Source organism: Neolamprologus multifasciatus, chromosome 8 (genome assembly GCF_963576455.1).
Source record: "Neolamprologus multifasciatus chromosome 8, fNeoMul1.2, whole genome shotgun sequence".
Lineage (NCBI taxonomy): Eukaryota > Metazoa > Chordata > Actinopteri > Cichliformes > Cichlidae > Neolamprologus > Neolamprologus multifasciatus.
The window spans coordinates 17,957,015-17,978,902 of record NC_140446.1 but is presented as its reverse complement, the minus strand read 5'-3'; the positions used below and the strand labels follow the sequence as shown (position 1 = coordinate 17,978,902).

Sequence of the window (21,888 nt, the reverse complement as noted above, 5' to 3'; positions counted from 1 at the left end):
GTATTCTTTGCATTTAAAATAGGTGTTTACAGTTTTCTTTTCAGTATTAGACCTGCTAGTTTTGCCCAAGTATAAAGTTCTCAAGAACAGTATGTGCAACTGTATAATTACTTCCTGCAGATAATCAATCTGTCTCTTAGACCCCATTCCTACAAGACTGCTTAAAACGTCTTACCATTAATTAATGCTTCTTTCTTGAATATGAGTATGCTGTCTTTATTAACGAACTCTGTACCACAGGCTTTTATTATGGCAGTAATTAAACTTTACTTGACCACGCTGCCTTCTGTAATTTTATGTCAATAATTCTTAAGTAGTTGTAAAACAGTTAACCAATCATCTGCAGAGGAATGGTATATTTGAAGAGTTCAGTCAGGTTTCAGAACTTGTCACAGTACAGAAACAGAACTAGTGAGGGTTAGTAATATTACTTATAGCCTCTGACAGTGGACTCAACGTTGTCAATGTGTCAAATGTGTATTTCCTGTTTTATTTTGATAGTCCCTCGTCACATGTGTGCTGTTTTTGGTTTTGTTGTCTCTTTAGTCAGATTCTGTTTAGCTGTGTTCCCTGATGTTTCCCATCTCCCTAATTACCCAGTGTTTAAAAATTGTCTTCCTTTGGTTTTTGTAACATCGTCCATGCCGTATGTTTTCCCTAAAGAACATAAATAGAATTAAATTGAAATTCAACTGAGTGGCACTCTGTTCTTTGTTTGCTTACTTGCTGTGGAAAAAAGCAAGCAGACTGTTCAGATTTTGTTTGAAAAATAAATTTATATTCATCGCAGGCTACTTGCTCATGGTGCATCAGTGACTTTTTATTTTGAGCTTGATTGTAACAGTTAACAAGTAGCCACTACAAAATCAATGGGATTTACATAAAGGATCCATTCAGGTCTGAGTAATTCCTGCAGCATGCCAGTACTTCTGTTATATCACGGGGTATGAAACAGAGTTAAATTCTATAAACACAATAGGAAAACATATCATCATCATATTCAGTTTCTTTCACCAGCAAACTTATGTTTTACTTATATACTCACCAGCAACTTTGTTAGGTACATTGGTTCTTCTGCTCGGTAACACAATTGTTTAATCAGCCAATCACAGGGCATCAACTCAGTGCATTTAGGCATGGTGTAGGACCGTGGACCGATAGTGGTCCATGAGTTGTTTGGTACGGGGCCATGAGACTTGAGGCTCGGGTGTGAAATTTATGGTTTTCGGGGTTTTTATCTTTATTTTTTTATCGTTAACTCGGTTTCCCTGGGTCTTTTCCCGTGTGTTATGAATAAGTCTTCTTCTTTTTTGGTACTGGTACTGGTTTTATTTTGTTATATTTATCCACAACCACTTAAAGGTCGGTCCGTGAAAATATTGTCCAACATAAACCGGTCTGGTTGGGGACCGCTGGTGAACATGACCTGCTGAAGTTCAAACTGAGCGACACTAACAAAGTGCCTGTTGAGTGTAGCATAAAATGTCTCAGAGCTGATCACTCAATATCTGGAAGGGAAGGCTTTTCACAAAATTACTTTCTGCAACAGTGGCATCCAGTTACAGTACCACACTTAAATTCAGTGATCCTAGAGGCATGGTCCAATACTATTGTCCATATAGTGTTGCATACAGTTACAATGGTGGATGCTCATGTTAAACAAGGCCATGGTTTCAAATGATCCAAGCGATAATATCTATGCGTCTGAAGTTCAGGCTTTAAACTGCTAAACACTGACAGTTTTTTCTACCCTTGGCTTTGTATGATGTATTAATATTGTCATCTCAGGCACAGATCTGTTGTGAGGACATCTACGAACCAGAAGAAGGTTGTCTTAAAGGAGAGGGAAAGGAAAATTATTTAAAACTGTGAATCATGAACAGCTGCTCTAGCAGATTCCAAGAATACAAATATGGAGTTGTTTAATATAAGCAGGGAATCTAGAGGATGCACGGCTGCCCGTGGAAACACAAATAAATAAGGTTAAGTTTAGGATATTATAATATTAATTATGCTATTATTCCTTACTCTAACCTATGAACAACTAAAAAAAAAGCGATAAAGGTACAGTGTCCCAGGATAATTGTGAACTGTCTGGTTTTTAGGGAAACATTTCATATTTCTGTGCCAAATAAATTTAGTACAGAAAGTAAGGACATTTGTGTTTGGTTGATGCTTTGAACAATACTTGAAAAACCTGTTTATTCTCCCTTGAATGGTGCTACATTTGTAAGAAAATGTATTTGTAGGTTGAGCAGTGTGTGGGTTGCGCCCATGAAAAAATGGCCAAATCTTCTCTACCAATTATTTTGCTATTGAATCTACAAATGCAATTGAAAAAAAAAAAAATTAAAAAAAGAAAAAAAAAGAAAATTCAACCAACCACAAATGTCCTTACTTTTTGTGCTATTTTTTACATAGGAATAAACATACAGGTTCAAAGGAACTCGTGCATCGCATATTCACAGCATGTATTAGAAAAGATCGGCTTTCTTCTTCATGTCATTACATTTCCAAAGTGGAAGTCTGTCAAATTCTTGAATATCCATTCCAAAGATCTGGAGGAATGATTCTGGGGACAGGTGACGCTGCAAAAAGAAAGCAGGATGAACTAAATGTTTCTGTGCATAAAGCCGCAGAGTAATTCTGTCTGATTATTTCTTAATATAAAGCTCAAACATTACATTTAAGTGAAACTTATAACTTTTTTTTTTTTTTTTTAAAGAAAACCATTTAAGCCACACCTCAAGTCTTGTTCTGTCAACATCCCTGGGAAGCTTCACTCGTCCTCTGTTACTAACTGCGAGCATTTCATATGGATAGATCTTGACAAACAAATAAAAACCATTTGAGAACATTTCATTATTAAATCTACAACCTCATCAGGTCTTAAAATTTGGTAAATACAACTTAAGATGAAGAAAAATACATAACAAGTTACACAGTTTCATTGTTTAACACAAACTAAGCCAAAGTTCAGAAGCAGTGTATGAAAAATAACAAGTCCACCCTTACTGCTTCCATAGAAATTTAGTGGGTAAGTATTCGCTTGTTAATTGATCATCAACAAATGTGAGCACTAGTTGCATAAAAGCAGCTTGCTGGTCTGAAGCATTCAAGTGTGTTAAATGTTTAAGTTCATGGCTGTACAATTAGAAAACATCTCAGGTTTGCAAAGTTGCATCTGAACAAATCACAAGACACCTGGAATAATGGGTTGGGCTGATGAAACTAAAGTGGAGATGTCTGGCAATAATGCACTGTCCCATGTTTGGAGCATTTGTTGTGGAGCACTTTATATAAAATCAAATGTGAGGCCATCTGTCCAACAACTAAAGCTTGGGCAAAACTGGGTCCATGCAGCAGGACAATGATCCCAAGCAAAACCCAAATCTACAACAGAAAAAGTCATACTTTATCATTACTTTAAGTTATGCTGCTAAGCATGGTGTAATGTGTCATGTTGCTGTTCAGCTGAGGTTGTATTTACATATTTTCGGGACCTGCTATGGAACCAGACGCTATATCCCTCAGCCGTAAAAGGCTGATGTGGTATTGTCATCACACCACCATGTGGGTGCTGTGGAGACCCAAGTTTGTGATTGCAATAACTCGAGAACAAACCAACTTACTTTTTTGGAATCACACCATAGGTGCATCTAAAACTCTCATGTGATATAAGTGTGTTAAAAGACAAATTATATAATAAAATAAAATATAATACTTGCATTTGGTTCCAACAAATTAGGCATAGACACTCCTCTCTCCATTTGTGTTAATGGGTACTGATGGTCATAGATGAGCTACAAAATGAAGCAAACACATGCAATTGGAAAATATCGTGACCTGATTGAAGACTTGCTGATTATTTCCAGATAAATGTGAGTAAAGCTGAATATATGCATGATTAAAGAGCGGGTTATGTAGAAATATGAGTTAATAAAGATATATTCACACAATGAGTTAGGCCAGTTCTTCAAAAAATATGCCACAAACCAAACAGGGAACCAGGACTGACTCGAATACCAACTCCATTCAGTTACTGTCACATACCCTGAAGTCTGAAAGAGAGAGTAAATCCCAACAAAGTGTAATTGATTTCATTTTAATGGTAGTTAAAATAGTAATTAACCACATCTGTCTACATGGATACCTCTGCATCTGTCGTCATGGTAGTGGGAGAAATCTGCTGGCCGTGGCTTAGAAAACACATGAAAACAAAATTTTCACAATATTAATATAATAACCTTTTCTAAAGTGTTTATTTAGCACCTACATATATCAAATAGAAAAGCATAAAAAATAAATAAACTGTATTTTTATATTTATATACATATATATATGTACAAAATTAAATGTTTGTTTGTAGATGTCTCTGATTTAATTTGACTTAAAAACAAAGCTTGATCAAAGTGTGTATCTAATTAATTCAGCAATTAGACGAATGTCATGTAGCAGGCTTATGCAATCTTTCCAAAGTGAGATTTAAGCATTAGTAACGCGTGTCCTACCGGGCTGAGGCTGTTCCGAACAGGCAAAGAGGATGCTGGGGATGTCGAGGAATTTGGATCTGTGTGAAAGCAGACAGATAAGCTCATGACGAGACGATTTACACTTAGACTGGGATCTTTGCCTGAAATAGACCTACTGAGAAAAATTTACCTTCTCCGGTTCTTAGCTCAGCCATTTACTACTAACTATACTGCAAAACTGACATTAAAATATCTTGTAGTGACTTGAGGTAAAGTTTTATCAAGATCTTAAGGTCTTGATAAAAAGTCGTTTCTTTAGCGTAACTTACAAAGATACAAACGCATACTTTTAAACAACTGAAACTTAAATGTAATTTTGAGTGATTCAAGCATAACTTATACCAGGTTTAAATACTGTACCTTGCTGTTTATAAATCGGGGCCCTCCTGTACACGTTGAAGCTTTCGTCTGCTGTCAGAAAAGAATGCAGTATTAGCAGATGCTTCATTTTTAACTACTGCACAGTGGAAACATTAGATTAGTATGAACGTATGTCTCTGGAAGGTGGCTGTCAAACTATTCCACTTTTATTCTCAGTGTTTTAAACAGTTAGTGTTAACACTAGCTTCTTGCTTGAAATGGAAAACATCAACCTTCAAAATCAGGAAACATTTCAAGCAATGAAAAATGCAAAAATGGTTTCCTAAAGGCAGTTAGTTTGTAATCTACCACAGCAAAAACACGATCAAAGCTTGGCAGATCTCGTTCGCACACGATAAACTTCACTCAAAGGCACAACGCTGCTATAAATAACCACAGCTGCACAGGAAGCTGTGTGTGAAGTTGGAAAGAGACTGAAATATTTATTTATCGAATCAATCAAAGCCATTTTAAAACAATTAAACCAGGCAGAATTTAAGTTCTGAATTTTGACCACTAGGTGGCACAGTGTTTCAAAGAATAAAGTGAACCATGTGTGCTAGTTCCATATAGTTTGTTGGTATTATTTTTGTGTTTCAGACTTCATCCAAATTAAATCCAGTGCTGCGTTCACCATTAAATCATTTGGGTTAATAAGGAATACAAAATGCAATTTAACACACTAATAGAGGAGAAGACTTAAAGAGGGTGGCACAGAAGCAGGGGTCTTACCTTTGCTTTGAGAGGGAAAGGTGTGATATAAAAGAGAAGGAGGGGAAGTGCCAGTGTTGCCACAGAATAAAGAGGAAGAAAGCGGGAGTCCTTTGGATTTCGGGAAGTGCAGACAGAAGGAGTTGTGGTGGTAAAACGGAGAACAGCTGAACATGGGATGCGTTTCATATCTTTAAACAAGAGTGTTGGTATGCTTCTTTTGTGTTATCTCACCTGGTCGGTGGAAGTGTTGTGGTGATCTGGACGAAGTTGGAGTGTAGCTATGACGATGGTACATTGTATGAAGTCCAAAAGGCCCTTGGCTTTTAGATTTGGGTACACGTGTTCTTATTTCAAAACTCTCCTGAGAAGAGGAAAACAAAGCCAGCTGAAACTCCACGTGAAAATAAATCGATTTAAAGGGAAGACTGGCTCACACTGTATGATACCAGATTTCATGGTATTTCTGTGCGTCTGTTGTAAGTAAAGTTAATAAAAGTGTGTTTTACCTCTGTGGGTTCAGTTTTGATTTCTGGTGACTAAATCAGACAAAGAAAAGAAGCAAAATCAGCACATTCACTGAATCGCGTAGTCCGTGTTAATTAGAAGGTAACACAGCATATGGGTGATTCCATCCCAAATTAGAAAGTTTATACGTTTTCTCCATGCATTTTATCTTCATTTGTCAGTCTTAGAGGCAATGCTTGACAATGAAAATCTAAAAAACTATAAAAAAAAATAATCAAATCCTGAATCCCTTTTAAAATGACTCAGGATCTGTAATTTGGGACAGATACATATCAAAATATTTGAGTATTGGTTTATTAAAATACGATTTTTTGCATTTTTAGACTAAGAATTTCATGTTAACAAGTAATCTGTGTTTTATTTTTTGCATGACTATGAAATTTGAATGTATACTATTTAGAAATACTCACTAATTGTCTTTTGCAATGTCAAGGTTGTTTTTTTTTAACTAGTGCACACTCTCAAATATGGGACTTGACAGGGCTTCTTCAATTGTTTTCATATTTTAATTAGTCCGTATGAAGACATTTTTTTTTAAGTATATGTCCCAAACTACAGATTCTGGTTCATTGTGATGGCAAGTGAGACCAGTGAAAATTTCAGGCTTGTATCTTTAATAGCTTTCGAGAGATTCATGTTCAAACATTGACTCAGATTTCAATGTGAGATAAACACATGAAAGTGGATTGATGGACCATTTTAATGTAAAAATCGAAACTTGAAGCACTCTTGCTTCAAAGCACACTCTAAGGGACAATTCACAAAAATACGCATGGTTTTTCTTCTGGTCTGTGGCTCTATTTATCCATCTCGACTGTTCTGATGTTAGCTGCCAAGTTTTGGCTTCTTTTGAATACGACTGAACTAAATGGCAAGCACCAAAAAACATGTTGGAAAACCTCAGCATCTGTGCTTCCACTGATCTAATTTTAAGCAGTCTAATGTAGGAACTCTGACTCCACCTACCAAACTAAAGGAAGCATGCAGTTACCTCACATTACAGCTAAGCTCAGAGAGACGTCATTAATGCTGCCACTGTCATGACCATCCACCTCCCTGCACAGCATGCTTCCTTCAAGACAGTGAAACAGACTAAATAGATAAATAGCTCCACATTCCACAATAATGACATGCATATTTCATTTTAGGGTGATCTGTCCCTCTAAAGAATTGTTTTTACAATAGATGTTTTCATTTTAGGGCCAAATACAACTAAACACAAGAATGAGAAAAACAAGACTTTACTTGGTTAGACTCGTATATAAAATAAACACACAAACATGTCACTCGACACAAGTTGGAGCGTTGGATGAAATTACCTCTGCAGGACTTTTTTGGACTCTTTGGCTTTGTTGTGTGTTTCCTTTCTCATCCAAAGTAGAGGGGTGGTCATTCACAGACTTATAAGATATCATATCAGGATACTCAATATCATATATAGCCTTGACTCTGGGAATTGCTGCTAAGTCTCTGTAATCAATGATCTCATTATCTACTTTGGCCTGGGAGCAGGACAGGGAGGAAAGGAGAGGAGAGGACGCACAAGGAGCAGACACAACAGATTAGGTCTCATGAAAGGTCAAAGGTGTCTTATTACATAATTTCAGGGAGGAATTAAACTTTAATCCCGTGATTTAGGCACATGAGGTGAGCGGATTCCATTAGTCTAGTATAAAATCCAATGTTTTTGTTGCAACATGCAAAATGATTCCCAGGCTTTTGTGCATAGCAGAGGTAGTTTTCTTATATTCTGAAGTGTTTTGGTGGGAGTAAAGTTTATTTCAGTGGGTGATAAAAAGCTGGGTGGAGGAAACGAATTACACCGAAAGCACCAGTTTTTGTGATCAAAGTCGGTCTGAATGCATTCGAACCCTGATTTTCTCAGTAAATTTATGGATGCATTGACATTCTTTATCATTCAGCCACAACTAAAATCACATTTTGCCTAACAAACACCAAGAAACTAGTTCCAATCAGTCAAGGTACCACTTGTTGAATTATGTTACTGATTTTAATGCTCTATTTCCCTAAGTGTTCCTCCACATTTCACATCAATATGATTTTTTTCGCAAGGAGGAAACTCCGTCCGTGTGACTCCCCTGTATAAATAAAGGATAGGTCAAACACAGATCAACCCACGGTGAATCACGCACCATAGACGCAAATGCTGGCCTGTGAACTTACACAGATGGTTCGACCTGGGCTGCCAGGAGTGCACGAGCCCGGCCTGGAACAGGAGCTTTCAGATGATGATCTAGTTTGCTGAGAATGGGAGAGGAAAAAATCAAACAACGGAAAGAGCTACCTCGGAAACAGTACTCTTTTTTTTTTGCTGTCGATTGTGGCCTTTCACATGGCTTTACATCCACGCACACACAAGCGTTTCTTTCAGGAATGCAATCCATGGCACACTCAGTGTACAATAGAGGCACTTAACTAAGTAATGTGATTAATTAAGAGATTTCCAGCCAATTTCAATGTGGTTGATAGCAAAAAAAAGTGTGAAGGCGAGCATGCAACACTGCCAACAAAGTTCATTCAGAAGCAGTAGCTTATTAAAGGTCCTGCAAGGTCCTAATCATTGTGCAATGTAAAAAAAATCAAATGTAGACTGTGAATCAAATGAAACAAGCTTTGATTTGATCAGCCAGGTGAGCAAAGTGTCTGTCATGTTGAATTGTTAAACAAGCACGTGTGGTTAATCTCGAATCACGAGATCGCAGCCTGCTCACTGCAAACCACAGACCTCCTCGCAGTATTAACCTTCAGTTCATGTTGAGGGAAAAAGAAATCAAGACAGGGCGTTTTAGGTCTCCCGACCTGGGGAGGAATACATCTTGTAAAGAAATCACGTTGTACACCTGCAGTAAGTCTTTGATCTGTGAGTTTCTAAAATCACTTATATTTGTTTTAGAAAATGATAGTAAGAATCCTCAAACTGCCTCTAACATGTTTAACAATGAGTAAAAAAAAAACCTTACCCTGTAGCTGTCCTCCATTCTGCTGGTTTCTCTGCAATCTGGGTGCCAAATTACTGATCCTGTGAAAGAAGAGACAATTGATTTTTGCAACTTTTACCAAAATGAGAAGACTTTTACCGTTTTTAACCAACAGGACCGTTCTTATGCATTCATCAATGACCCTTAATGCTTCTTGGTCTTGAGTAGACAGGCCGTTTATTTAAAGAGAGGCTACGATCTCAAACTGACCTTGCACATACATTTCTTCTCCTTCTGTGAACATCCTGTCACATTGGCTGCATCTTGCACAGCTGGGGTGATAATGTCTGTCCCCAGCCTAAGTCAGATAATGAGGAAGACAAAAGTGGCTCACAGACTGCATATGTGCAGGAGCTGCATGAAATGAACAGCTGCAGAAATCACATTGCAGTTCACCAGGTTACGTCTGCCCAGCAGGGTAGTTAGACCACTGACTAAATGAGGTGTTAACAGCCTAGAGTGTGGTCGTTAGCATGGGAGGACACTTGTTAGGAGTGGGAAACGATAATAGCCATTAAATAGACAGATAACATTCAAAACAGGTGATTAGACCTTTTTAGGAACAGAAAAAGTGGCGGCATACGCGACGCTCCAGGGAAAGAAGTTGCATGAACACTCAGCAAAATTAAAGACAGGCAGCTACGGACTACAAAGAGGATTTAACAGATTTAAATCTCTGAAGGGCTTCTGAGACTAATGTTTGTAATAAAATGTACTGCAACAGAAAAAGAAGCAAAGACTCTTCGCTGAAAGCAGACTTCTCTTACCTCTAAGAGTTTTCCAGTTATAAACTTCTGACATGCTTCACATTTTACCCCAAACTGAATCTGGTAGTCTCTCTCACAGTAGGGAACTCCATCCCTGAAAGATGCACATGACATACTCTTACCCAGCCGTACATGTGGAACTTTTATATCATCATTTTAGCAGCATTCATCATATCATACTCAATTTAGAAATAAAAGATTAAGGAAGAGGAAGACGAAGCATATTGAATGAGTGAGTATATGAATGAGACATTTATATTTACTTGCTGATATATTCTCCGCTCAACGCTTTCCTGCAGGTTTTACACTTGAAGCAGCCTAGGTGCCACTGGCCTCCGAGGGCTAATAGAGCCTGTCCATTCTTGATGTCTCTACCACAGCCAGTGCAGTCTGAAAACACAACATATACGTTTATACTCAGTGGTCACTTTAGAAGGCAGCTGCTCAACTTATTAGACATGCTCAGCTGCTCATTAATGAAAATATCTAATCAGCCAATCACATGATGTTTAGCCATGTAGACCACAGTGAAAACACCCTGCTGAGGTTCAAACCGAGCATCACAGTGAGGAAAGGGTATTTCAGAAACTGTTGATCTGCTAGGATTTTACCACACAACCATCTCTGGGGTTTACAGAGAATGATCTGAATAAGAGAAAACATCCAGAGAGCAGCAGTTCTCTGGATGAAAAATGGCCTTGTTGATGCCAGAGGTCAAAGGAGAATGGCTGGACTGCTTGGAGCTTATAGGAAGGCAACTGTACCTAAAATAATCACTCATTCATTTATATTTGGTATGCTAAAAACAAATACAATACAATGACAATAAGAACAATACCAATAAAAACCAATGTTGGGTCAAAATCCAGAAACTATAAATGTGTGTTAAGATGAGCTTTAAAGAAATGTATTCCATAAACTAGGGGAGGCAACAGAGAATGCCCTGTCCCCTCTGAGCTTCCACTTTTGGGCCCCTTAGTGCTGAGTAATGTTTAAACACCACAGGTTACATGAGTGTTGTTGTTGACCATGGCCATCCCTTTGAGACCTGGCTCTACCCATCTTCTGACGGCTGTCTCCAGCAGGAAACACATCAGAGCTCATATCATTTCACCTGGTTTCTTGAACATGAACAATAAGTTCACTGTAGTAAAATGACCACAGTCACTGGCTCTCAATCCAATAGAGCACCTTTGGGATGGAACTGGAAATTCAGATCATGGCTGTGCAGTCCATAAATCTGCAGCAACTGTGTGATGCTCTCATGTCAATATAGACCAACATCTCTGAGGAAAGTTTCCAGCAGCTTGATGAATCTCTGCCATGAGAAAAGCAGCTTTCCGCACACTCCTGCGGAGAGATTCTCTTAGTCCAGAGGCTTTGTGAGTCTGAATCCCCTATTTATCCCCCATTTATCTATAATCACTACACAGATGAGGTCAAGCAGAGGTAAAGAGTTAAGTTTTATTGTATCTCTTGCTTCATACTGGCAGGTTCACAATAGGATGACTGGATTCATGAAGGAAAGTCAACTTAAAGGGTTGTAAAGAAATCCACAACAGCTGCAGGCTGTTAGACTGGATTTAGTGACACTGTGTAGCCGTCATAGTGATAAGAAAGGTGACATTACCCAGACACAGAAAAGGCTTACAATTGATGATTGATTTCTTTTCCCCTCTTACATGCAGATTTCATGAATGATCCCAAATACTTCTGTTATCCAATTTGTTCTACACAAGCACAGGAGAGTCTGATGTGCTACCTGCAAAAAAGTGACGATTTAAACTTCCTGTTTGCTAACAGATGTTGACCTTGAATGACTCTTGAAGACAGGATAAACTAAATACACAAGCAGCTGGCAGAAGACCCACAGCTGGCCAGTGTTCAATGCATAATCCACTGTCTTATTAAAACTAAAAGGGATCAAAACCTTTGATATATATTTTTTTAATATTTTGATATGAACACTGCTTAGAGAGTATGCAGAAATGCTCTTACTGCTGGAGTAGCTGGTGGCGTTTGGAGACAGCGACACGGGTTCCATACAGCGCTGACAGAGGCAGTCTTTTCCAATGAAGGTGACACAATTCCCAGCAGGAAAAGGCTGTCTGAGAATCAAAGTAAGAGACGAACTTATACCACAGATTTGTAAGACATGTATGTAGAACTAAAACCTCCCAAACATCTTTTTTTAAGATTACTTGCAAATGGCGCAAACAAAGCAGGCTGGGTGGTAGGTCTTCCCCAACACCGTAACCACCTCTCCCTCCACAAATTCTCCACAGCTGTTGCAAGCTGTGCCATGACGTCGCTGGAAGTCCAGTGGGCAGAGGTAGTCCCCATTCCTCATGAAGAAGCCACTCTGAGCTAAATCACAGCCACACACTGCACAGAGACACATTCAGAGAAAGATCTGAACAATATTACAATGTTTTATATCAAGACTGTTACAAGTTAGTGATGTAAAAGCTAGTGATAACACCAAAGAGGATTATTACCAGCCCTATTTAGAGGCTTTGCCTGACCCATTTATCTTTAAGTCATTGCAGACATCTTTTTCATCAAAACCCATCAAACCTTTGACCCTAAAGTGGCCACTTTAAGTTAAAAAGTCTAAAAAGTAATATTTCTTACTTTTCCCTTTGTCTTTGTGCGTTTGTTTACTCTGTTGCCCTTTAGTTCAGTTTTCAGACCATAGCTAACGTAAAGTGTCACCTTCACTCTGGATGTTGTCACAGTAGGAAGTTAATAAAGCATCGGCTATTTCTATTCCCTGACCCTCTGATTTTTAAGGCTTCCTGAAACATTTCTGTGGTTTTGTGCATTACGCACAATGTAAACATCTGTCTACATTGTGCGTGTGTACTGATCAGCTTCGTGCCAGTTTACAGGCGATATATAGAGTTGTCTGTCTGCTTGTTATTAGTTATTTGATACTGCAGCATCCAACCTGTCCTGCTGCGCCTGCCACAACAGAATGCACACAATGCCAAGGACAGATTTGTGCTGCTCTATTCCTGTCCTCCTGCTACTCTCTAACAATGTAAACAAGTTCCAAATTATGCTATTTTGAATTCAACCATCTTTGAACATGTCCCTGCTTCCATGTTCAAAGCAGGGGATTTTTTTTAATCAATAGAAACTTTGTGCAAATTTCTTTAAATTTGCACAAAAATAATGACTGTCCTCCACAAAATATCAACAGCCCTAATTTACTGCATTTTAAAAAGGATATTATATTTTACTGGCACCAAGTTGGCGAAAGCTTAACACTGTTCTTGGCCACATAAACAGCTGAAAAATAAATCACACATCTTATACAATCAAACGCTGAACACAACACATCTGATATGACACAAGATTTACTTTAACATAAATATTAACATTCATGTGAAACTACTGGGATAGCTGCTGACCAGAGTTACTACCTCTTTGGCTCACTGCAATATTTTTTTCTGGCATTTGAATTTTTGTATGAGATATGTTTACGAAATGAGGTAGTGGTATGATTTTGCAAGAAGCAGACTCAAAAAAGACTGACTGAAGAACAATAACAGTAACAGTGTGTGGTTACTTTACTTTAAAATGTCCTGTATTTTAACAGCAATGTGTTACAGTGTAACACTGATAGACACATTTCTGACAGTCAGACATTGATTCATTCGCCCTGCTCTCTGCAAGCTTCTCTTCTCTGAAAGTCTCTTTGTTTCCCCTGCGCTGTAAACATAGTCACAATGACATGAAAGGACAACAACACGAGAAGCATGTCAGAGCTTATTAGTGGGGACAATTGCTTGCAGAGGAAGCACTGCATGTTTTCCACGAAGCAGAGTAACACCACTGATTGGCCATTTGACAACCCAGGTGGTTCTCACAATAGACTGCTGAATTACTGGCCTGTTGTCCTCAGGAAAATCGCATCACTGTCTGGTTAGACAAAGCCAGACTGAAATGGAAATGACAATCAGGAACATTGTTATAAACAGATTCCTCTTTCAGCCTAAAACTCGAGTGCTGTGTTACCAGGACAGTAATACCAGTGCAGTGGTGTCCTTCCATCAACACTCACCTTTGCATGTAAAGCAGTTTATATGGAAGTAGCTGCTCTGAACACGCAGCACCTCTCCTCTGCATGACTCCCCACACCTGAAGCAGCAGATTACCTTCTTCCCTGCTGGAGGGCTGGGGTGGCAGCTATCCTGGGTGTGTAGTACTACATAAACACAAGATATAAATAAATCAGTTAAGTATTGATCAGTCGATTAACTGCTATAGTTTTGCTGCTTTACACTGCTCTTTTTTTGTCTATTGTATGCAACAGAGCTGTGCATTGCAGAGTCTTCCATAATTATTTGCAAACTAATATTTGCAACATCATGTTGGTAGAGGAAACTTCCACAGACACAACAGTCTGTGAACATGTTTAGCAACTTAGCATGTTCACATAGCTAATAAGTGCTTAAGACGAGATGAGGCCAAAGGACTGGCCATGTTTTTTGCAGGTGTTTTAAAAAAGTAATTGGACGAACTAAAATTTTGACCTGTTGATCCAGAATTCATCCTGTGGGGACCATGAATGTCCTCAGATAATTTAAGGCAACTTGCCCAGTACTTGTTAGGACGGTGTACACCAGTGGTTCTCACACCACTAGTTTAAATGCTCCCATTTATGATCATATCACTTTTTCTTTTATCAACCATTAGCAACAGAACAAAACTGAGTTCATTTTTAGGGAAATAAAGAGTATCATTAAAGGGCTTACTTATTTTCTCACAGGTTTCACTCTATTTTCCCACTCTGTTTGTCTAGAACCAGTTGGTTAAACCTAATTCCCTGGAGCCATGCAAACCAGTGAGGTAAAACACAAAATGTGTCGCTGTGCACCTCATATGTACACAAATGTACATGCCCGCAGTGCCATTACATGACAATCAACATTACTTCATTTTCTAATACAAGTCACTGTAAAGCAATCATCTCTGTCATCATCGTTTTTCATCCATAGGAGGAATTTATCCTGCTCTGCCTGAACAGCTCATAACGTTAATCCTGTCAGCCAGTCAGTTCAGCTTTTACATAACTGAGATAAACATACAACCCAAATCGGAAAGGTTCGGACTCTGTGTAGTATGTAAAACCTGTATTTTATTCACATTAGAACAAAGAAAAATACCAGATGTCTAAACTAAAATATTGCACTATTTCATGAAAGGTATAATATGCATTTTGAATACGATGGTAGCAACATTTTAAAAAATTGGTTCTAAAAAGAAAAGGCTGTAAGAACATTTCTCGACAAAGTATTTAACATGACTGGGTTAAAAGAGCTTCTTAGAGTGGCAGAGCTAATGTTCCTCACATAAAATTGTGCACATTTTAAATATTTCATCATATACGTTACACAGCATCATCAAAGGCAAAAATTTGGAGAAATCTCTGTGCGCACAGGACAAAGCTGGAAAGTATTTGTTTGCTCATGATCTTCAGACACTCAGGCAGCACTGCACTAAAAATAAGCATGATTTTGTTGTGGAAATCACTGCATGGGCTCAGGAACACTTCCATTAATCACTGTCTGTAAACACAGTCCACTGTGCTATCTACAAATGTAGGCTAAAGGGTGTATTATCCAAATGAGAAGCCATTTATGAATATGATCCAAAAAGCTGTTTTCTGAGGGACTGCAAGGTCTGGACTGCATTTGGCACCACATGAAACAAAAAATACAATAAAGAAGACCCAGCACTGTTGAGCATCTAGAATCCTGTATCGGACAAGAATGGGGCAACGTTACTCCCCCACCCCCTGCCACAACTTTTGTTGTAGATATTTTGCTGCCATCAAATTCAACATGAGCTAATATTTTTCTTAAATCAGTACATTTTCTCAGTTTAAACATTTAATACGTTTCTAGGTCCTATTGTGGATAAAATATGGATTTAAGAGACTTGCAGAATCATTGCATTCTCTTTTTATTTACAAGAGAATATTTACTTTTTACACAGCATCCCAGCTTTTTCAGAACTGGGTACATGTGCACTATGTTTTGGCTTAATTACACATCCACAGACTTTGAATACAGGCTGGCCAGGTGGATATTACCTCACAAAAGTCAGACAACATCACAAAACTGTTTTTTCCCCCATGGAAACATACAAATTTTAGTGTTACAACACTTTTAGTAGGTATAATGTACAGGAGAGTGGCCCTTGTGCAAAATTTTGTCTTATATCTTACCAAAACTCTTAAGATAATTTCTCTTTCTGTATCTTTCATCTTTGAATGGCAGCACCAGCGTGCCTGTACAATCTAATCACAGCCACTTGAAACGTCCTTAATGTGATTATCTAAGGAGAGGGAGGAAAGAATGTGTTGTGTCGAGAGCAGTCTGTCATCCAGTAAGAGGACACCCAGCATACAAAGAGATAGACACATGAATTTCATTTTTCCTATACTGCTGGCAACCAAAAAGTCAACAGTGCTCCATAATACACACACATACACACTCTTATTAAATTCACTAACTGGAAATCTACTATTAGTCACACTAATTTCAATGAGCTGGGTCTAAACTTATTTGATTCAAACAGAAAGATTTGTGCAGACTTGAAGGTGAAATGTTTTTTGCACGGGCTTGTGAATGTTACTGAAGTGAGTCAAGCACCGCTGTTATGTGGCTCCGATCTGCCCCGCACCAGGAGAGATTTCTTACTATGGCAACAAGCGACATTTAGGGACCATATCTCAAAGGCTCATTGTACAGACACTATGGTTAAATGTACACTATTTAGCACAACAGTTATGAAAAAGCCTATCAATCAACAATCTATCCCAGTGTTATGGAATAAAACTGAACATAAAAATCTGGAGTGTTAGAGCAGATGGGATGATCCTAGTTGGAATGTAGCCCATCAATTAGGGCATAGGACAGTAACAACTATTGAAACAGGTCTTTGTCCTAGAGCGCCTTGGACATTTGTTAATGACAGAGATGTTCTGCCAGCACGAATTCATGCAATTCACTTGTCATGAAGTAAGAAATACTTTAAGTTTTGTTCTTGTTGGAAACTAGGTGATGGATATATTCAGGTCTAGCTGTACTATTCTGCACTGTGTGGTGTCATCCTGCACTGAAGCATATGCACCCTTTGTGTGATTTTAATTGTCTTTTTTTTAATGGTAAAACTCAAAAATGATTGAAGCCCTCAGATGGAAAGCTTTTTAATGCCCTCCCACACTTTCTTGATCTCTTCCAGAATCTGAAGCTGATATGTGATATGTGTCAAGTATTAGCAAACGGTAGATTTAGAAAGACAGCAAATGGAGAGAAACCCGAGCCGAACAGCTAATCGCACAAGCCCAGCTATGAAAATCTGTATCTGTGTGTGTGTGTGTGAGAGAGAGGAGTATGGGAGCATCTATTTTTGGTATGCTTAGTTTTTATGTACGTAGGGGGAAGTAAAATGGCATCAGAAGATTTAAACTTCAGCGGTTCTTAGAACTCTATTGTCAAACAAATACATTTCCAAATCAGCTTCTGGACTTTATCCGAGTAACCTTAATGCCTGACTTTAAATTTGTTTTTTAATAACATATAATTTGCACAATAATAAATAATGTGCAAAGGTCTCATTGCCTATCATTTCATCACCGCTCATCACTTTACAAGTAGTCATACTTTCTTGTCATATTTTAAGGTGGTCTTGAATGATAGCTCTCCAGGCTTTTTGAAGCTCTTTCAAAGTTTTCCTTTGGACATTGGTTTGTTTGTAATTTAAAACTGACCTATGAAACATTGAAAATTCTTTAGCAGAATCTTTGAAAAATGCCAAAGGTAACACAGTTTGACAGGCATAAAGTAGTATTTTTGTATCAGTAAGGTGTCTTGATGCTCAATCATCCAGGTAAGAAATTCCCCAAAAGTTGATCCTTGAATAATGATCAAGGAACTGACCTCCCAGCCCACTGTTCTTTCAGTGGTGCTAGTTTCAGTCATTAATGTACTGTTTATAAGATTGAGGAAACTTGCAGTCAGCTGAGACTGAAGAAGTCACTTGGATGAGTTACGAAACATTTCTCCCACTGAAAACACAACGTCCACATGGACAGAATTAACTTGGTTAACTTAGTTAAGTGGAGGACAAAAAAAGATGTTGCACGCCTAAAACATTATCTAAAAAGTATCTGAGACAACAGCTCTGATGAAGTAATGAGTCCAAATGAGAGAATTCTGATAGTAAAACAGTGTACAACAGCGAGTGTCTCCAGACAGCTGTAAAACCAGTGGTGGTGGAGATCTCATGAAAATTAATGGAATTATGAATACTGCTAAGTAATATCAAATTTTGATCATCTTCTAATACCATTTGGAAGGCCTCTGAGTGGCAACTGCCTCATTTTTAAGCATGGAAACGATCCCAAACACACTGCCAACAGTAAAAGCATACAGTACTCGGATAGAAAAACACACGATGGCTTCCCCAGAGCCCAGACCTCAACATTATTGAAGCAGTGTGGGATCATCTTGAAAGAGCAGTAAAATAGGAAAGCCTACAAAGAGCCAAAAAAGAGCTTTGAAAGTCCTTCAAGAAACCTGGAGAAACTTTCCTGAAGACTACTTAGATAAATTACGAGAAAACTTGCTTAACAGAGTTCAGGCTGTGTTAAATAATAAAGGTGATTATACCAGGCAATGACTTTAAAGCTCATTAGAATTGTACAAAATCTGTTTTTGCCTTAGCTCAGAGTGACACGTTACTAAACCTAAATAAAACTGTGATGCAGGGAATATTTACATTTCTAATCTGGATTTTTAAGGCTGTTTTTTTTTCATATTCACAGATATTGTAATGTACTACAAATCAAAGTCTTGCATTCTATTGTGATGCCATCATTATCTTGGGCAGACAGATTTAAAAGCACCCTACCTGCACTCTACAGAGGCTGTATTAAAGCACTCAGGCTGTGATTCCAACACTACAAAGGTGTAAAATCAGTGTAACCCTTCAAATTACTTCAGGTTCAGTAGGAGCAAAGTAGCAATGGGAATTTCTAGAGTAGAGAGAACCATGTGTGAGAATATTATCCAAATAATTGCTCATTTAGTTGAATGTCTTTAAATCATTTATAGATGTTTCTTGTTGCTGCTGTGGAAGACAGAATACCGTCACTCTGATAAGAGTCACCTCCACATTTTAGTCACATCTGAGTGCTCTTTGTTGCTGCACAGTGGGCTAATCGCTGCTTAATTCAGAGGTATTTCTGAAATCACATGCTGTTCTTTCCCAACTATGTTCTACTTTTATTGTAACAGCTGTACTTGCACTTTTCACCGTACACTTTTACACATGCACAGTGTCAATCTAGCATAGATGTAGGTGTTCAGTGATAAATCTATTTGAAATGAAAACGTCACATTTCTCATTTTTACTACCACAACCAAAAGTGTCATTCAGATCCAACTTTGACTCAACACAAATAACATCTCATAAATATGAAAAGACAACCAAAAATATACACAAGGAGACATTTTTCCTTTCTTTGTTACCTATACACAAACACAAACACACGTGAAAATGTCTACCTTTCTGTTTCATGGTTTCTGTTCTTCTGCGCTGAAGCTCACGGCGTGAGTGAGGAGAGGGACTAACTGGACTGCTGGTCCAAGAGAAAGGGGTGGTTCCACAACACAGAGGCCAGGGGTGTGTGTTTGTGTGTGTGTGGTGTGTGTGTGTCAATGACAGAGGACAGCAGGACTGCCATTAAATTCTCTTGTGCTTCTGATCTATGACCTCATCCATACCGAGGGGGAGAGTATGTGAATGTGAGCTCACTGCAATGATGTAATTGTTTCTCTGAAATATAACGCTGCTGCACTTGTGTGTTATTCTGAAGTATTAGTGTTGGGGTTTTCTTTTAGAGGGAAAAACATACAAACTTTTCTATGTCGGCATTACATAAATGATGACGAAAATCATGTATCAGGATTACTTGATTGTTTTCGAAAAACAATCACACTGGTGCAGCAGCTGGGACTGTCAGATCATTCTGGGACTGAACGTTCCTGGGGGATCTCTGCATGCCTGTTTGGCTAATAGTTTATTTTAAATTGGCTCTTGTGTTCAGAAAAGTGCATTTTTGACACCAAACTCTTATTTTGCTTTTGCGCTTCGCTGCAAAAGCCATGCCTCATTATCCATTTGCACTGTGAAGCAACGTCCAAATAATTTTGCAGCATTTGTCTGAAACCGAGCAGAGAGCATAGTCCTGTGTACTTCAAAATTTATCCTGCTTCTTCTGTCAGCAGATACATCATCAAGAAACACTGATCACCTCATTCTCCTGCCAGACAGACATGCCCAGATTTTGTTTCCAGAACTGTTCAAAGTCTGTTTGATGTTTTCTGGCAAAAGCTTCAGATGTTTAACCTTTTCTAAAATCAACGAATAATTCTGTCATTATACACTTTAGCTGTCTTCTGTGATGTTTCAGGACTTTCTTGTGTTGCTCAATAAACTTCAGCACATGTGCACAGCAAGGGTTGTGCAGACTTATGATGACTGAAACTGTGATGCATGCAGTCATCATGAGTGCATGTAGACCTCAACCCTATGGACAATTTGTGAACTACGCTTAAAAGCCGTGTCTGTGCCAAGAAACCAATTGATTTAACTCTACCTATTCTATCAATCAAATATTCAGCCAGAATTGTGCCACAAGTTTGTTGATGGATACCAAAAGCATCTGATCCAAGGTACAACTTGCTAAGGGACATTTAACTAAATATTAGTTAGGGGTTTATGTCTGTATCTATCATTTTGACCCAGTATGGATTAGAGAAAACGTTATACCACTTTATAAACTTGAGGGAAATATCAAGCAGCAGCTCATTTTTCAAAAGATAAGAACAATAGCTAACACCTAATGAAGTAACGAGTCATTACCTGACAGCTCTGCAGGTATACCTGCCAGCTTTTCACACAGAATGTAGTCGTTAGGGTTGAGGAACGGTAGCTGCTCCATTATGGACTGCTTTGGAATCAAGTAGAGAACCTCTGCGAGTTGACCATCTTCAATTATTGACATGCGCCTGACGGAGTTCTTCCTCTTCACCCGGTCCAGAACTATCATGTCGTTGCTGTGGCTGGAGCCGCAGATCTTGCCCAGGTTGCTGAGGTTGAGAAGGCTTGACACGCTCATGTTGTCGAGACTTTCAGCCAAACAGTTCAGGCTGAAGACCGACTGCTGGTTAGAAACCATAAAGCAAACTTGAAGAGGTCAAGCCCTTGTGTGGAATGTCAGGTATTAAATCGACTTTGTGAGTCAGCGTGAGTGTTTATGTGTGTTGTCCATCAGGCAGTCACAGACTAACTCCCACCGCACACCCCTTAAGAAGCTTAGGTGAGGTGTATTTTTAGGGTTGATCCTCACAGTAACAGAGGATCTCAGCTCTTGGAAGTCTCTTTCAAGTAACCTTCTCTCCGTTTTAGTAACACTGACTTCACACAAGTATGTCAGCATTCGAATCTTACTTTTCTACTCAATTGGGGCAGTTTTTTAAGAAGATTATGAGCTGTATGCCCGTATTTGAAGCTTTGAAAAAAAGGGCCATCCATATCTGTACAAGTCAGTCTGTTTGATGGTTGGATGGATTATGGCTGAACTAAAGGACAGCTGGACACAGACACACACATGTACATGTAAATGATATTCACTAACCTTATAACACCGTTTAACCCACCTTACTCATGCTGTCTCAGCTTTGCTATAATCTAACCAGCAGATGAATGAAGCACAACACGAGTGACTGAACAGTAAATGTGACACAGCAGATCCAGAACAGTACGATTGTTACATCATCTGCAGGATTGTTTTTCTTATCAAAAGAGAAGAAAATGCATCTTATTACATTTTCTTGTTATTTTAACTGATTTAACCTGGTTACATCTGCACAGAGAAATGAATTGAAAATCTTCAAATGTTGTCAGATT

General features: G+C 38.5%; 1 protein-coding gene across 11 annotated transcripts; it reads right to left on the bottom strand.

Moving 5' to 3' along the window:
* Window positions 1-517: 517 nt before the first annotated feature.
* On the bottom strand, window positions 518-21,771 carry LOC146512873 (actin-binding LIM protein 1-like). 11 transcript variants are annotated; one of them, XM_085169389.1, is made up of 19 exons: window positions 20,842-21,771; window positions 13,967-14,110; window positions 12,099-12,282; window positions 11,896-12,005; window positions 10,161-10,287; window positions 9,898-9,991; window positions 9,341-9,428; window positions 9,113-9,171; window positions 8,316-8,393; window positions 7,451-7,633; window positions 6,113-6,142; window positions 5,838-5,967; window positions 5,625-5,714; window positions 4,893-4,943; window positions 4,512-4,570; window positions 4,146-4,199; window positions 3,729-3,803; window positions 2,745-2,825; window positions 518-2,588 (listed from the first exon to the last, which is right to left on the bottom strand). In XM_085169389.1, the coding sequence occupies exons 1-19, from the start codon at window positions 21,155-21,157 to the stop codon at window positions 2,475-2,477; spliced, it is 2,067 nt and encodes a 688-aa protein (XP_085025515.1). In that variant the 5' UTR covers window positions 21,158-21,771; the 3' UTR covers window positions 518-2,474. The 11 variants fall into 11 exon arrangements, 10 of the variants coding, with proteins under 10 accessions (XP_085025515.1, XP_085025507.1, XP_085025506.1 ...); XM_085169381.1 differs by lacking the exon at window positions 5,625-5,714 and adding an exon at window positions 8,895-8,951 and having other exon boundaries at window positions 4,893-4,940; window positions 20,842-21,769; XM_085169380.1 differs by lacking the exon at window positions 5,625-5,714 and adding an exon at window positions 8,895-8,951 and having other exon boundaries at window positions 20,842-21,764.
* Window positions 21,772-21,888: the final 117 nt, after the last annotated feature.